A 16572-nucleotide genomic window follows, 5' to 3' on the forward strand; every position below is an offset into this window, starting at 1 on the left:
AATTATCCTGTGATCTACAATATGGTGCTCCTGCAGTCAGCCATCTTACCTGCTACCTTACCTGCTGTATTATCCTGTTCTGGTAAATAAACAACTTATTTATAGTTCGTCGAAGCTAAACTCTTTTATATAGTGGCGATTTACACGAACCACTACAATATCCCCTTTTTTATTTTAAATGCACTTATCTCATTACTCATCTCATCATCCAATGTCATGTCCACCTGTTCTATCTCCCTGGTAAATACCAAAGCGAAATAATGATTTAATATTTCTGCCATTTCCCTATCGTTACCTGTGGTATTGTCCTGTCCATCTCTTAATGGCCCTATTCCCATCCCATCCTTTTTTTACTGATGTGCCTGTAAAATATTTTACTATTTTGGTTTATGTTCCTTGATAATTTAATTTCATAGTTCCTCTTTGCCTTCCTAATTGTATTTTGACTTCTCTCCTAATCCCTTCATATTCTCTCTTATCATGCACTCCTCTGCTGTCTATGTACTTAATGTATGCCTTTTTCCTTACCCTCAATTGTTTCCTTATGTCTTTATTCATCCATGGAGCCTCATTAGTGTTTAGTTTGTTCTTTCCTTTTAGCGGAATATATTTTTCCTGCACTCTGTTGAACACTCTTAAATGTTTCCCATTGTCGTTCTACATTGTTGTTTACCAATATTTTTGCCCATTTTATCTTCCCAAGTTCTATTCTCAGCCCCTCAAAATCAGCTTTTCTCCAATCTATTAACTTGGTTTTTGTCATTCTTATGTCCTTCTCTATTGTCATCTTAAAGCATATTATATTATGGTCACTATTGCCTATATGTTCCCCTACTTTTACTTCTCTTATCTGCTCTGGCTCATTCCCCATAACTGGATCCAATTACCAGGGATGAGGGACTTCAATTATGAGGAAAGGTTGGAAAAGTTAGGATTGTAGAGATTTTCAAGATGATAAGAGGTTTTGATAGAGTAGATAGAGAAAAACTATTCCATCTGGCAAGTTGGTCAATAACCAGAGGTCATAGATTTAAAATCATTGGCAAAAGATCTAGTGGGGAGATGAGAAGAAATGTTTTCACTCAGAGAGTTATTGGGATATGGAATGCTCTACCTGAAAAGTTGGTGGAAGCTGATTCTATAAATAATTTTAAAAGCGAGTTGGACAGGTACTTGAGGATAAGGAACTTACAGGGTTACAGGCAAAGGGCGAGGGTGTTGAACTAAGCATGACTCTCTTTCAAGGAGCCACCACAAACACGATGGGCTGAATGGCCTCCTTCTGAGCTGTAAGTGTCTATGATTCTAAGATGAAAAATGTGAAATAATCTAGATGCGTCTACTGAATATAAATACACAATACGGTATAGGGGAGAAGCCCCATCTCACCATAACTGGCCAAAATTCACTTAAAATGAATCCAAACCTATTTCCTTTGGAATCTCTTTGATCGAATTTCGTGACAAATCCAGCACAAGAAGATTATCAAATTTTCCAACAAATTGAGGCATAGTTTCCAAGCCAGTTCTGTGGATCCGCCACTCTTGTAAATATGTCATTTGTTGTAATGCATCTGGTAGTGACTGGGAAATAAAGCAAAATGTTAACATCCAGCACTGTAAAGTTTACAAACTAAAAGAGTTCTGCTGGCATAGCTGTAAGAAGCTGAACTAGATGTCACAAGGTTACACCTGTGCTATCTCATACAACGTGGCCACTCAGTCAAATGGAAAGAGAAAAGCGAAAATCAGAGGGATATTAAAACTGGGCTACTTTCATACACCTTCTAGAATAGCATTAGCAGAGGCTTTAACGAATCACCAGGTTTCTCTCCCTGATTCGAAATGTGGTACAGGGTGATCTACAAATGAACGAGATCTTTTTCATCTCTTCCAGTTTTCTCCCTCTACCCCTCCCACTCACTGTTCCTATGGGCTGGAAGTTTAAACAAACCCAGGAGGGTCTCCTAAAGGCTCAGTGTGGTAAATTTACCATTTATCAGGTACTGAGTTATACAGACAAGAAGGTCCTGATTTTCACAAGGTAATTAGGGATGAGGAATGCAATTCAGCCCATCTTAATTCATCCAACCAGAACAAGCCTATACTCCTTCCACTGATGCATCTGTTTGTTAAATGATTCCAGGATTTTTGCCTCCACCTTTCTGCCTGAAAGTCCATTCCAAATGCTGATCACTCTCTGCATGAAGAAGAACCTCCTGATATAAAGTAATAAAGAAAGACTTGCATTTATATAGAGCCTTCCACAACCTCCGGACAACCCAAAGCGCTTTACAGCCAATTAAGTACTTTTGAAGTGTAGTCATGATATCAGTCCTAAATTACCTCTTACTAGTTTAAACATGTATCCCCTTGTCCTAAGCGGTTTAATTTAAAATAATCTAAATTAACTTTTACCCTACCCTTTACTCTTGTATACGTCTATACATGATCACCTCTCCAACATATCCTTAGCAGGCTGAAGTCTCATCATAACTCAGACACCTAATACTAGGGATCAGCCTTGTGGCTCTTCTCGGCACTGTCTCCAATGCTTGAATATGGCTCTTGTTTCTTGGCAACCAGAGCTGGACACAGTACTCGAGGTACATCCTGACCAGAACACTGTACAGCTTGATCACAACTCCCTCTGGTGGATATTCTACCGTTATGGCTAGATAATTCAGCATTCTAATAGCTTTGTTAGACATGCTGAGTATCGAATCTACTAAGACTCCTAGGTCTCTTTCAACTTCATCTTATGCTATTTCATTGAATACTATTATGGAAGTATGCAAATTGCCTATGTGCCATATTTTATACATGTCTGTATTAAATTTCATCTGCCTTTGTTCAGCCCACTCACATATATTGTTTAACTCATTCTGTAATTTCCATCTTCCCACCAATTTAGTATTGTCTGCAGATTTAACCAATTTTCATCGTATTTCTGCATCAAAGTCCTTGGCCGCGATATCTCCTACCTCGGTGGGTCTGGTGCGCTGGGGTCGGTGGCGGGGTTCGACATTACTGCTGGCTGTAGCCCACTGCCCAAAGTGATCTTACGCTGATAGAGCTTGTTAAGCCCGCCCAGCGCATTTCTTGGCAAATTGAAGGAAGCGGGTCTGATGACGTCACTTGATGATGCTTCATCAGCCAGTTTCCTTAAAGGAACCATGTCCAAGTTGATTTTGACAGTTGTGCTGTCAGTGTTCTACAGCATTGAGGTGCTGCAAACACTGACAAGCACTGCACAGATGTGCATGGCTGCACCCAGGCTCTCCCATGACTCCCTCCATAAGCATATGGAGGGAGTCACAGAATGCAGGGAGATCCTCTTCCCTTCCCATGGGCGGAAGAGACCTCCCCATGAGATCAACACAGCCTGGTTGCACATTGCACAGGAGGTCACAAGCAGGGATGTCGTCAGAAGGACCTGGCTGCAATGGCGCAAACCTTTCAATGATCTCAGTGGATCACGACACATTACTGTAAAGCCATACTCAACCTCATCCTGCTGTGCCACTCATCACATCCCCATCACTCTGCCTTCCCTACCCTATCCTTGCACATTCTTACACCAACTTATCTTGCACCTCCACCCATCCCTCTCTATCTACATTATCACTTCCCCATCTCACTAGCCACCCCTCACACTCATCCTCATCCTAGTCCAATCATACCAAGTGACTTCCCAAAGCCTTTCCACCATCTACAAGGCACAAGTCAGAAGTGTGATGGAATACTCTCCACTTGCCTGGATGAGTGCAGTGCCAACAACACTCAAGAAGCTCCACACCATCCAGGACAAAGCAGCCCACTTGATTGGCACCCCATCCACCACCTTAAACATTCACTCCCTCCACCACCGGCGTACCTGGCTGCAGTGTGTACCATCTACAAGATGCACTGTAGCAACTCGCCAAGGCTTCTTCGGCAGCACCTCCCAAACCCGCGAGCTCTTCCACCTGGAAGGACAAGGGCAGCAGGCGCATGGGAACACCACCACCTCCAAGTTCCCCTCCAATTCACACACCATCCTGACTTGGAAGTATATTGCCGTTCCTTCATCGTCGCTGGGTCAAAATCCTGGAACTCCCTCCCTAACAGCACTGTGAGAGTACCTTCACCACACTGACTGCAGCGGTTCAAGGCGGCGGCTCACCACCACTTTCACAAGGGCAATTAGGGATGGGCAATAAATGCTGGCCTTGCCAGCGACACCCACATCCCATGAACGAATAAAAAAAACACACAAGGGTAGGCACTTGAGTGTTTTAGCCAATGTTCGTGTGAAGTTTCTGTTAATGTGCTGTCAAACATTGAAATCTTTATTTTCAAAACTTTGCATGCCTAGACAGATTTGTGTGCACCTTTGGAAGTGGCTTAGTGAGTTGCAGTGAATGGTGAGACATAACGGTACCCCCCGCAATGGTGATGAGTGTGAAAGGAATGGCTTGGGCATTGTAGGGGTGTTGGTGTTGGGTGGTGCCAACCTGGTGCATCATGTAGCAGCCAGGGTGTACAGCGTCAATGTGAAGTAAATCTGGCTATGGTGAGGCCATCCCTGGCGTCCCGGGCAGCAATGTGCTCGGGTGCTGTTGCCCTCTGTCCTGTGCAGCATCAGTTGATTGCGGAGAAGGTTGATGTTGTTGGTGCTGCTGGTGTGCCTGGTGCTGTTGGTGTTGGGGCTGATCGTAGTGGGATTCTGAGGACCAAGGTGAGATAGTTTCAAGGGCACCGATGCTGATGGAATTGATGGCAGGTGAAGTTGAGATGACAGAAGTGATCTGTCAGTGGTGAGAGAGGTTGTTCCAATGAGGTGACACTGGATACAGAGTTTGCTCCAAACACTTGTAAGCTGCATAAAGCTCAATCTATCTTCCAAATGCAGTAAGCAACAGTTTCTGACCTTGGAAAGTGAACAGCTATGAAATGGGAGCTTTTATAGAACATTTGCAGCTGTCAAGTTAAGAAATGATCCCATGGTGACACAGCTCCCAACCTCCTTACCTGACGTAATCCCCGAGCAGTGGGGAAGCCGTGGGCGAACTCTTAAAATCTAAAGGTGAGCTTAAAATAGTTTTTAAGTGCCTGTTAACAACCTCTTAATCATCTAAATTTCCTCCCCCGCCGCTTGGTGTCGGGTCTGTTCAGCGAAAAAAAATTCCCACATGACCCGCCACCAAATGCACCCGCTGACCGCCCCCACCCCCCGCACCCCCCCCTCCCCCCGGGATGTAAATTCAAAAAATAATGATCCCAATCCTACGCTTTGGTACTACCGCCCACCCCACCCCCACCCCATCTACCCTGATGTTACCCCTCTAAACAGTACCTGTTTTTGTTTCTACCCTTGCAAAAAAATTAGGGAAATGAGTAAAAAACATAGAATAATAATCTTGGGGGATTTTAACTACCCCGATATTAATTGAAGAGAAGAGATAGGTAAAGGGGATAAGGGAATGGAGTTCCTACAATGTGTAAAGGACTCTTTTCTCACCCAATATGTAACAAGTCCAACAAGGGAGGATTCGCTATTGGATCTAGTAATGGGGAATGAACCAGAGCAGATAAGAGAAGTAAAAGTAGGGAAATACCTAGGCAATAGTGGCCATAATATTATACGCTTTAAGATAATAATTGAGAAGGACATAAGTATGACGAAGACCATGGTAATAGATTGGACAAAGCTGATTTTGAGGGGCTGAGAATAGAACTTAGAAAATAAAATGAACAACAATATTGGCAAACAATGACGTAGAACAACAATGGGAAACATTTAAAATAGTGTTCAACAGAGTCCAGGAAAAATATATTCCACTAAAAAAAAACTAAACACTAATGAGACACCATGGATGAATAAAGCCATAAGGGAAACATTTAGGGTAAGGAAAGAGGCATATATTAAGTACATGGACAGCAGGGGAGAGCATGATAAGGGAGAATACGAAGAGATTAGGAGAGAAGTCCAAAAAAATTAGGAAGGCAAGGAGGAACTATGAAATTAAATTATCAAGAACATAAAACAAAATAGTAAAATATTTTACAGGCACATTAATAAAAGAAGAAAGGTTGGGATAGGAATAGGGCCACTAAGGGATGGACAGGATAATACTAACAATAGAGGGATGGCAGAAATATTAAATAATTACTTTGCTTCAGTATTTACCAGGGAGATAGAACAGGTGGACATGACACTGGATGATGAGATTAGCAATGAGATAACTGCATTTAAAATAAAGACGAGATATCTATCTATATATATATATACTAGCTGGCGTGCCCGGCGGTGCCGAGGCTTTTTCGAGGGCATGTTGTTGTTGGAAGAGAGAGAGAGCGACTGGGGGGAAGAGAAAGCGAGGGGGGGAGGAGGGGGGGGTGGAGAGGGCCGATTGCGGCTGGCCGGGCCCGGTTGCCTTGGTAACCCGCCTCCCGATCTCCGGGCCTGGGCCTGAGCGGCCGTTTGCGGCTGGCGAGCCCGGTTGCCGGGGTAACCCTCTCCGCTCCCCCTCCCCTCCTCAGCCCCGGTTGCCTTGGTAACCCTCCTCCCCTCTCCGCCTCCCGATCTCCGGGCCTGGGCCTGAGCGGCCGATTGCAGCTGGCGAGCCCGGTTGCCGGGGTAACCCTCTCCGCTCCCCCTCCCCTCCCGAGCCCCGGTTCCCTTGGTAACCCTCCTCCCCTCCTCCCCTCTCCGCCTCCCGATCTCCGGGCCTGGGCCTGAGCGGCCGATTGCGGCTGGCGAACCCGGTTGCCGGGGTAACCCTCTCTGCTCCCCCTCCCGAGCCGAGCCGCGGTTGCCTTGGTAACCCTCCTCCCCTCTCCGCCTCCCGATCTCCGGGCCTGGGCTGAGCGGCCGATTGTGGCTGGCGAGGCCGGTTGCCGGGGTAACCCTCTCCGCTCCCCCTCCCCTCCCGAGCCCCGCCCCCCCCCGAACGAACCGCCAGGAGCTTGCAGTGAGCCCAGCCAGCCTTTACCAAGATGGCTGGCCGCTGGTTCGGAATCGGGCCCAGCGGGGGGGGGGGCGGGGGGCGGTGAGGGGTGGGAGGAACTTGCCACAAAACAATTGCCTAGGGTCCAGCATGGCTGGCAACAGATGCCCAGGCTTCGAGGCCTACCTGGAAAAACGGGGAAAGGTAGGAAAATTAATGAGATTAGATAAAAGATTTAGAAAGTAATTAACTTTTTTTAAAAACAATATGTGTTTTAAAAGCAACTTTTTTTTTAAAGACGCAGAAAGCGGGAAAAAGAAAGGAAAAGTTTGGAATCAAGATGGCGGCGACTCACCTCGGTTCAGAACGATAAGGCCCGCCCACACACGCACCGATTGGTCGACCGTCAGGTCACCAAAGCGTAGGATTGGTCAATCGTCCCGTCACTCGACCGAAGGTGGGCCCGGCCGCACGCGCCAGGAACCCGGTGTACGATTGGTCGACCTCGAGGTCACTCTATCGCTAATGAGCGGATAATGAGATGCTAATGAGTGGAATGTTGAACTTTTTTGGATACCGCGGGCGCGATTTTTGTCCGGCCGAAACGTAAATACGCTTACGACCGTTTCGGAACGGTAAGCTTTCTTCGGAGGTAACGCGCGCGTAGGTACGCTGTATAACTTTCGAGCGCATAGCCGGACAGACGCACACCCGAGGACAGACAGAAGGACAGACAGAAGGACAGACAGATAGACAGACAGATCGACTCCTTTATCTATCTATCTATACATATATAAATCGGTACATCTGTCTGTCATTCTGTCTGTCATCGCGTGTGCGTCTGTCGGGTATGCGCTCGAAAGTTACAGGGCGTACCTACGCGTGCGTTACCTCCAAAGAAAGCTTACGCTTCCAAGACGGTTTTAAGCGTATTTACGTTTCAGCCGGGCTAAAATCGCGCCCGCGGTATCCCAAAAACCTTCAACATTCCGCTCATTAGCGACAGAGTGACCTCGAGCTCGACCAATCGTACGCCGGATTGCTGGCGCGTGCCGCCGGGCCAATCGGTGCGTGTGTGGCCGGGCCTTATCGTTCTGAACCGAGGTGAGTCGCCGCCATCTTGATTCCAAACTTTTCCTTTCTTTTTCCCGCTTTCTGCATCTTTAAAAAAAACGTTGCTTTTAAAACACATATTGTTTTTTAAAAAAATGATTTAGAAACGAATTAACTTATCTAATCTCGTTAATTTTCCTACCTTTCCCCATTTTTCCAGGTAGGCCTCGAAGCCTCGGCTTCTCCTTCGCACCCACGCCCGAGCTAGGCACCTCCGGCCCCCACTCGAAGGCTGGAGGGCCGAGCCTCAGCCCAGCGCCGCTAGGGGAGCGCGCGCAGCAGGAGCTGAGACGCGGCGTCTCTCTCTGGCTCGGCCGGGGGGCGGGGCTTGCTGAGCGTCAAGCGTTACCCTGGCAACCGGGCCGGCCGGCCGTCTCACACAGCCGCAATCGGCGGCCTTCACCTCGGTGAGGGGGGGGGGGCCGCGCGACCCTCGGGGGGGGGCGCGACCCTCGGGGGGGGCGCGTCCCTCGGGGGGGGGCCACGACCCTCGGGGGGGGGGCCGCGACCCTCGGGGGTGGGGGCCGCGACCCTCGGGGGGGGCGGCCCCCCCGCCCTCCCTCCCCTCCCCCCCCGCGCCGCCCCCCTCCCGCGCCGCCCCCTCCCCCCTTCCCTTCCCCCCTCCCCCTTCCCTTCCCCCCTTCCCCCCTCCCTTCCCCCCCTTCCCTTCCCCCCTCCTCTCCCCCCCTCCCCTCCCCCCTCCCCTCCCCCCACTTCCCCCTCCCTTCCCCCCCTCCCTTCCCCTCCCCCCCGCCCTTCCCCCCCACCCTCCCTTCCCCCCTCCCTTCCCCCCCGCCCGCCCGCCCTCCCCCCCGCCGCCCTCCCTTCCCCCCCCGCCGCCGCCCCCTCCCTTCCCCCTCCCTCCCCTCCCCCCGCCGCCCTCCCTTCCCCCCCGCCGCCCTCCCTTCCCCCCCGCCGCCCTCCCTTCCCCCCCGCCGCCCTCCCTTCCCCCCCCGCCCTCTCTCTCTACCCCCCAGTCGCTCTCTCTCTACCCCCCAGTCGCTCTCTCTCTTCCCCCCCCCCCCAGTCACGCTCTCTCTCTCTCTCTTCCAACAACAACATGCCCTCGAAAAAGCCTCGGCACCGCCGGGCACTTCAGCTGGTCTATATATAGATAGATATAATAAAAAAGCAGTTGGTTTGTCTGTCTGTCTGTCCGCTATACACTCAAAAGTTATAGAGCGTACCTACACATATGTTATATCAAAAGAAAGGTTATGATCAGGGGAGTGTCATAGGCATCTTAACTTTTTGGTCAGACAAAAATTGTTCGGACAGTATACAAAAAACGTTCAAAAATCCACTCATTAGCGATTGACCAATCCTATCGCTCATTGGCGTTGAGTGACGTGATGGTTGACCAATCCTACAGTTCAGTGACCTGATGGTTGACCAATCGGTGCGTCACGGGCGGGACCTAATCCTGAAGCCTCCCAAAATTATCACCGCCATTTTTTCCCCTGCTTTTCCTCAACAGCGAGTGGGGCAGCTGCGTCGGCCCGCCGGAGCGCGAGGTGAGTTGGGGTCACTCGGGCCGGGCCTCACAACCACTCGGCCGTCAACCGCGCGGCCCTCTAAACTGCCCTGGCAACGCCGGGCCCCCCCAGCTAATGTTAAATAAACTAATCAAACTCCAAGAGGATAAAACCCCTGGTCTGGATGGATTACGTCCATGCATTTTAAAAGAATCTAGGGAAGAGATAGCAGAGGCATTACTACACATCTATATATATAAAACAGTATGTCTCTCTGTCTGTCTGTCCGGCTATACAATCAAAAGTTATAGAGCGTACCTACACATGTGTTATATCAAAAGAAAGCTCATCATTAGGGGACTCTTGTAGGCGTATTTACTTTTTGGTCGGACAAAAAATGTTCGCACATCATACAAAAAACCTTCAAAATTCCACTCATTATCCACTCATTAGCATTGACTGACGTCAAGGTCGACCAATCCTGTGCCGTCATGATTGACCAATCCTACAGTTCAGTCACCTGATGGTTGAACAATCGGTGTGTGTGTGGGCGGGACTAATCGTTTTCATCTCAGGTATCTGTCAGCCATTATACAGCAGCCAAGGCACCTAAAAACTTTGGTAATCCAGGTCAGTTTTTTTTTTTTAAATAAGATTTACCAAAAATGTTTTATAAGTACTTTTAACTTTCATCTTTGAAGGTATTAAAAGCTAGAAATGTTTAGGTTAAAAAACAGTGCAAAACGGGCCCAGGCTTCTCCAACTGCCGACAGCCCAAATCCAGTCCCAGGCTCCCGGCCCACACATCCACCAGGCCCAAAAAAGCCCTGGAAACTGCCGACAACCCAAATCCAGTCCCAGGCTCCCGGCCCACACATCCACCAGCCCCGAAATTGCCCTGCAACGCGGGGCTCCCCTGCTAGTATTTAATAATTCATTAGAAAAAGGTGTAGTGCCAGAGGACTGGCGGATAGCTAACATAATACCTATATTTAAGAAGGGAGATAGAACACGTCCAGGTTAATTTCGGTGGTAGGGAAAATAATGGAATCCCTACTAAAGGCGAAAATAGAAGAACATTTAGAAATCAAAAATATAATAATGAATAGTCAGCATGGATTTCAAAAGGGAAGGTCTTGCTCGACCAACCTAACTGAATTTTTTGAAGAGGTAACAGAGAGAGTAGACAAGGGTAATGCAGTAGATGTAATTTATCTAAATTTTCAAAAGGCCTTCGATAAGGTACCACATAATAGACTAATGAACAAGGTCAAAGAATGCAGAGTCAGGGGACAAGTAGCAGAATGGACAGCTAGCTGGCTTCAAGACAGAAAGCAGAGAGTAGGGATAATGGATAGCTATTCACAGTGGTAGAAGGTGGGTAGTGGTGTTCCACAAGGATCAGTGTTGGGACCACTGTTGTTCACAATTTATATTAATGTTTTAGACTTTGGAATCAAAAACACAATTTCTAGATGTGTGGATGACACCAAATTGAGGGGGGATAGTTAATACTGAGGAGGACTGCAACAAATTACAGGAGGACATTAATCAACCTGCAGAATGGGCTTATAATTGGCAAATGAATTTCAACACAGATAAAGGTGAGGTATTACATTTTGGTAGGAAGAATAAGGAGGTCATTTATTACTTGGAGGGTGCGAGTCTGGGTGGGGTAGAGGAGCAAAGGGATCTTGGAGTACAAATACACAAATCACTAAAAGTAGTGACACAGGTTAACCAGGCCATAAAAAAGCAAACCAAGCTCTAGGGTTTATTTTTAGAGGGATAGAATTGAAAAGTAGTGAAGTTATGCTAAACATGTATTAAACCTTGGTTAGACCACACTTGGAGTACTGTGTACAATTCTGGTCACCATATTATGAAAAGGATATAAAGGCATTGGAGAGGGTGCAGAGAAGATTTACAAGGATGATACCAGAAATGTGAGGGTATACCTATCAGGAAAGGATAAACAGGCTGGGTCTCCTTTCTCTTGAAAAAAGAAGGCTGAGGGATGACCTAATAGAGGTCTTTAAAATTATGAAAGGTTCTGATAGAGTAGATACAGAGAGGGTGTTTCCACTTGTGGGGAAGAGCATAACTGAAGGCCATCAATATAAGATAGTCACCAAGAAATCAAATAGGGAATTCAGAAGAAACTTCTTTACCCAAAGAGTGGTGATAATGTGGAACTCGCTACCACAGGGTGTGGTTGAAGTGAATAGTATAGGTGCATTTAAGGGGAGGCTGGACAAGCATTTGAGGGAGAAGGGGATAAAGGGTTATGCTGATAGAGTTAGATGAGGAAAGACAGGAGGAAGCTCGAATGGAGCATAAATGCCGGCATGAACTGGTTGGGCCAAATGGCCTGTTTCTGTGTCGTATATCCTATGTAATCCTATGTAAAACCAATTTCTTAGCCATTCCCAAGTTTTGTCCTAAATCCCCAGAGCCTTGAGTTTAATTAGTAACATTTCATGTAGAACTTTATCAAATGTCTTTTTGAGATCTAACTATACAGTATTATAGGGTTTACTACACTCAACTTGGGTTGTCACTTCATATCACAAGATAAGAGCTCACGGGGTTGGGGGTAATATATTAGCATGCATAGAGGATTGGCTAACTGACAGAAAACAAAGAGTCAGGATAAATGGGTCATTTTCCGGTTGGCAAACTGTAACTAGTGGGGTGCCACAGGGATCAGTGCTGGACCCTCAACTATTTACAATCTATATTAATGACTTGGATGAAGGTACCGTGAGTACTGTAGCCAAATTTGCTGCTGATACAAAGATAGGTGGGAAAACAAGTTGTGAAGAGGACACAAAGAGTCTGCAAAGGGATATAGATAGGTTAAGTGAGTGGGCAAACGTTTGGCAGATGGAGTATAATGTGGAAAAATGTGAGGCTATCCACTTTGGTAGGAAAAATAAAAAAGCAAATTATTATTTAAATGGAGAGAGACTACATAATGCTGCAGTACAGAAGGATTTGGGTGTCCTCGTACATGAAACACAAAAAGTTAGCATGCAGGTACAGCAAGTAATTAGGAAGACAAATGGAATGTTGGCCTTTATTGCATGGGGAATAGAGTATAAAAGTAGGGAAGTCTTGCTACAACTGTGCAGGGCGCTGGTGAGACCACACCTGGAGTACTGCGTACAGTTTTGGTCTCATTTAAGGAGGGATATATTGCATTGGAGGCAGTTCAGAGAAAGTTCACTAGGTTGATTCCTGAGATGAAGGGGCTGTCTTATGAAGAAAGGGTGAGCAGGTTGGGCTTATACTCATTGGAGTTTAGAAGAATGACAGGTGATCTTATTGAAACATTAAAATTCTGAGGGGGCTTGACAGGGTAGATGCAGGGAGGATGTTTCCCCTCATGGGGGAATCTAGAACTAGGGGGCACAGTTTCAGGATAAGGGGTCACCCATTTAAAACTGAGATGAGGAGGAATTTCTTCTCTCAGAGGGTCATGAATCCTTGGAATTCTCAACCCCAGAGAGCTGCGGAGGCGGAGTCATTGTCATTGAATATATTCAAGGCGGAGATAGACATATATTTGAGCTACAGGGGAGTCAAGGATTAGTGAGAAAGAAAGACTGTACGAGAAGGATGAACCATCTGTGGCTAACTAAGGAAGTTAAGGATGGTATCAAATTGAAGTAAAAGACTTACAATGTTGCAAAGATTAGTGGTAGGCCAGAGGATTGGGACATCTTTAGAAACCAGCAAAGGATGACTAAAAAAATAATAGAGGGAGAAGATAGATTATGAGAGTAAACTAGCTAAAAATATAAAAACAGACAATAAGAGCTTCTACAGGTATATAAAAAGGAAGAGAGTAGCTAAAGTAAACATTGGTCCCTTAGAGGATGAGGCTGGGAATTAATCATGGGAAACAGGGAAATGGCAGAGACTTTGAACAAATATTTTGTATCAGTCTTCACAGTAGAAGACACTAAAAGCATTCCAATAATAATTAATAATCAAGGGGCTATAGGGAGGGAGGAACTTAAAACAATCACTATCACTAGAGAAAAAGTACTAGGCAAACTAATGGGACTAAAGGCTGACATGTCCCCTGGACCTGATGGCCTGCATCCTGGGGTTTTAAAAGAAATGGCTGCAGAGATAGTGGATGCGTTGGTTGTAATCTACCAAAATTCCCTGGATTCTGGGGAGGTCCCAGCGGATTGGAAAGCCGCAAATGTAACTCCCCCATTCAAGAAAGGAGGGAGACAGAAAGCAGGAAACTATAGGACAGTTAGCCTAACATCTGTCATTGGGAAAATGCCGGAATCCATTATTAAAGCAGTAGTAGCAGAACATTTAGAAAATCATAATACAATCAAGCAGAGTCAACATGGTTTTATGAAAGAGAAATCGTGTTTGACAAATTTACTAGAGTTCTTTGAGGATGTAACGAGCAGGGTGGATAAAGGGCAGAGCGGGGCTATAAAAGCCCCAGAGACCAGGTAAGGCCTCACAGCGTCGGCGGGAATCCTGAGCGGCAGAGCGGGGCTATAAAAGCCCCAGAGACCAGGTAAGGCCTCACAGCGTCGGCGGGAATCCTGAGCGGCAGAGCGGGGCTATAAAAGCCCCAGAGACCAGGTAAGGCCTCACAGCGTCGGCGGGAATCCTGAGCGGCAGAGCGGGGCTATAAAAGCCCCAGAGACCAATCTCCAGTCTTGGAGTGAAGGAGAGAGGTAAAAAGTAATCCAAGTGTGACATCACCAGAAAGCGGGTAAGTGATTGGTTGGTAAGCATTTCTCCCTTTTTAAGCTTAAATCTCTTTGGTTTATAGTTTCTAAGGTGTGATATTCACCATCTAGAATCGGGGCAGAGGGTATTTAAGAATAATAATAAATTTAATTAATTACATAGAATGGGAGATCAGGTGATGTGTTGCTGCTGCAATATGTGGGAGCTGGTGAACACCATTGATGCTCACGGTGATCACATTTGCAGTAAGTGTTGGCTGCTCGAGGAACTCCGGCTCAAACACTGAGACATATCAGGGAGGGGGAGAGTTACCTGGACTCTGTGTATCACGAGGTATTCACACCAATTAGATTAATTAATTCAGATGTAGTCCGTGGCCAGGGTCAGGATGGTGTGACTAGAAGTGAGGCAGGTACGGGGATCCAGGAGGTAGTGTTGGAGGAGCCGCAGCCCTTGCACTTGTCCAACAGGTTCGAGGCTCTTACTCCCTGTGAGGATGGGAACAGGGACTGCGGGGAGGATGAGCAACCTGACCACAGCACCGTGGAGCAGGGGGCCATTCAAGTGGGGGGAGTTAAAAGAAATGTTGTAGTGGTAGGGGATAGTATCGTTAGGGGGATAGATAGAGTTCTTTGCAGCCGAGAGCGAGAGTCCCGAAGGCTGTGTTGCCTGCCTGGTGCCAGGGTTAAGGACATCTCCTCTGGACTGGAGAGAAACTTGGAGTGGGAGGGGGAGGATCCAGTTGTCGTGGTCCATGTTGGTACCAACGACATAGATAGGACAAGGAAGGAGGTTCTGCTGAGGGAGTTTGAGCAGCTAGGGGCCAAATTAAAAAGCAGAACCACAAGGGTAATAATCTCTGGATTATTACCTGAGCCACGAGCGAATTTGGCTAGGACAAATAAAATTAGAGAGTTAAATGCGTGGCTCAAAGACTGGTGTGGGAGAAATGGGTTTTGCTTCCTGGGACACTGGCACCAGTACTGGGGCAGGAGGGAGCTGTTCCGTTGGGACGGCCTTCACCTGGCCAGTGCTGGGACTAGAGTCCTGGCGGATCATATAACTAGGGCTGTAGAGAGGGCTTTAAACTAACTAGTGGGGGGGAGGTTCCTAGAGAGCAAATAATAAAAATGACAACAGAGAAGGTCATAGACTTAGGTAGCAGTGGGGAAATTAAAAACCAGAGCGTGTCAGGAAGGGGCAGAAGGTATGGAGTAAAAGGTAAAGTAATAAAAAGGGCAAAAGCAGGAACTAAGTGTCACAAAACATCTTTGAAAGTTCTCTATCTGAATGCACGTAGCATTCGTAACAAAATAGACGAGTTAATGGCACAAATAACTGCATATGGGTATGATCTTGTGGCCATTACAGAAACATGGCTGCAGGGTGACAATGCCTGGGAATTAAACATACCAGGTTATTTAACGATCAGGAAGGACAGGCAGGAAGGAAGGGGAGGTGGGGTGGCTATGTTAATAAAGGAAGGAATCACTGTAATACAGAGAAATGATATTGGGTCAAAAGATCAGGATAATGAAACAGTTTGGGTGGAGGTAAGGAATAATAAGGGGAAAAAAACACTAGTGGGCGTAGTCTATAGGCCTCCGAACAGTTGCAACTCTGTTGGACGGAGTATCAATCAGGAAATAGTTGAGGCTTGTAATAAGGGAGCATCTATAATTATGGGGGATTTTAACTATCATATTAATTGGACAAATCAAATTGGGCAGGGCTGCCTTGAGGATGAGTTCATTGAGTGTATTAGGGATGGGTTTCTTGAGCAGTATGTAACTGAACCGACCAGGGGGCAAGCAACCTTAGATCTGGTCCTGTGTAACGAGACAGGATTAATTAAAAATGTCCTAGTAAAGGATCCCCTTGGAATGAGTTACCATAACATGGTTGAATTCCATATTCAATTAGAGGGTGAGAAGGTTGGATCTCAAACAAGTGTGCTAAGCTTGAATAAAGGAGACTATGAAGGTATGAGAGCGGAATTGAGTAGAGTGGATTGGGAAAATAGATTAAAGGGTAAGACGATACATGATCAGTGGTGTACATTTAAGGAGTTATTTTACAACTTCCAAAAAAAATATATTCCACTGAGAAGAAAAGGGTGTAAAAGAAAAGACAGCCATCCGTGGCTAAGTAAAGAAATTAAGGATAGTATTCGACTAAAAACAAGGGCATATAAGGTAGCCAAATCTAGTGGGAGGATAGAGGATTGGGAAAACTTTAAAAGACTGCAAAAAATAACAAAAAGATTGATTCAGAAAGGGAAGATAGATTATGAAAGTAAATTAGCAAAAAATATAAAAACAG

The 16572-nt window shown here is 46.5% G+C and overlaps 1 protein-coding gene across 3 annotated transcripts in view; it reads right to left on the reverse strand.

Annotated features, from left to right (window-relative positions):
- The window catches only part of lrrc39 (leucine rich repeat containing 39), a 47784-nt gene that overhangs the window by 20401 nt on the left and 10811 nt on the right, over nucleotides 1-16572 (reverse strand). For all 3 annotated transcript variants that reach the window (XM_085982488.1, XM_085982486.1, XM_085982487.1), the window contains exon 3: nucleotides 1427-1583. In XM_085982488.1, coding sequence (XP_085838614.1) covers nucleotides 1427-1583 — 157 coding nt within the window. The remainder of the gene's footprint in view (nucleotides 1-1426; nucleotides 1584-16572) is intronic.

This window comes from Somniosus microcephalus, chromosome 3, assembly GCF_052327205.1.
Source record: "Somniosus microcephalus isolate GS21.2 chromosome 3, FLI_Smic_1.0, whole genome shotgun sequence".
Taxonomy (NCBI): Eukaryota; Metazoa; Chordata; class Chondrichthyes; order Squaliformes; family Somniosidae; genus Somniosus; species Somniosus microcephalus.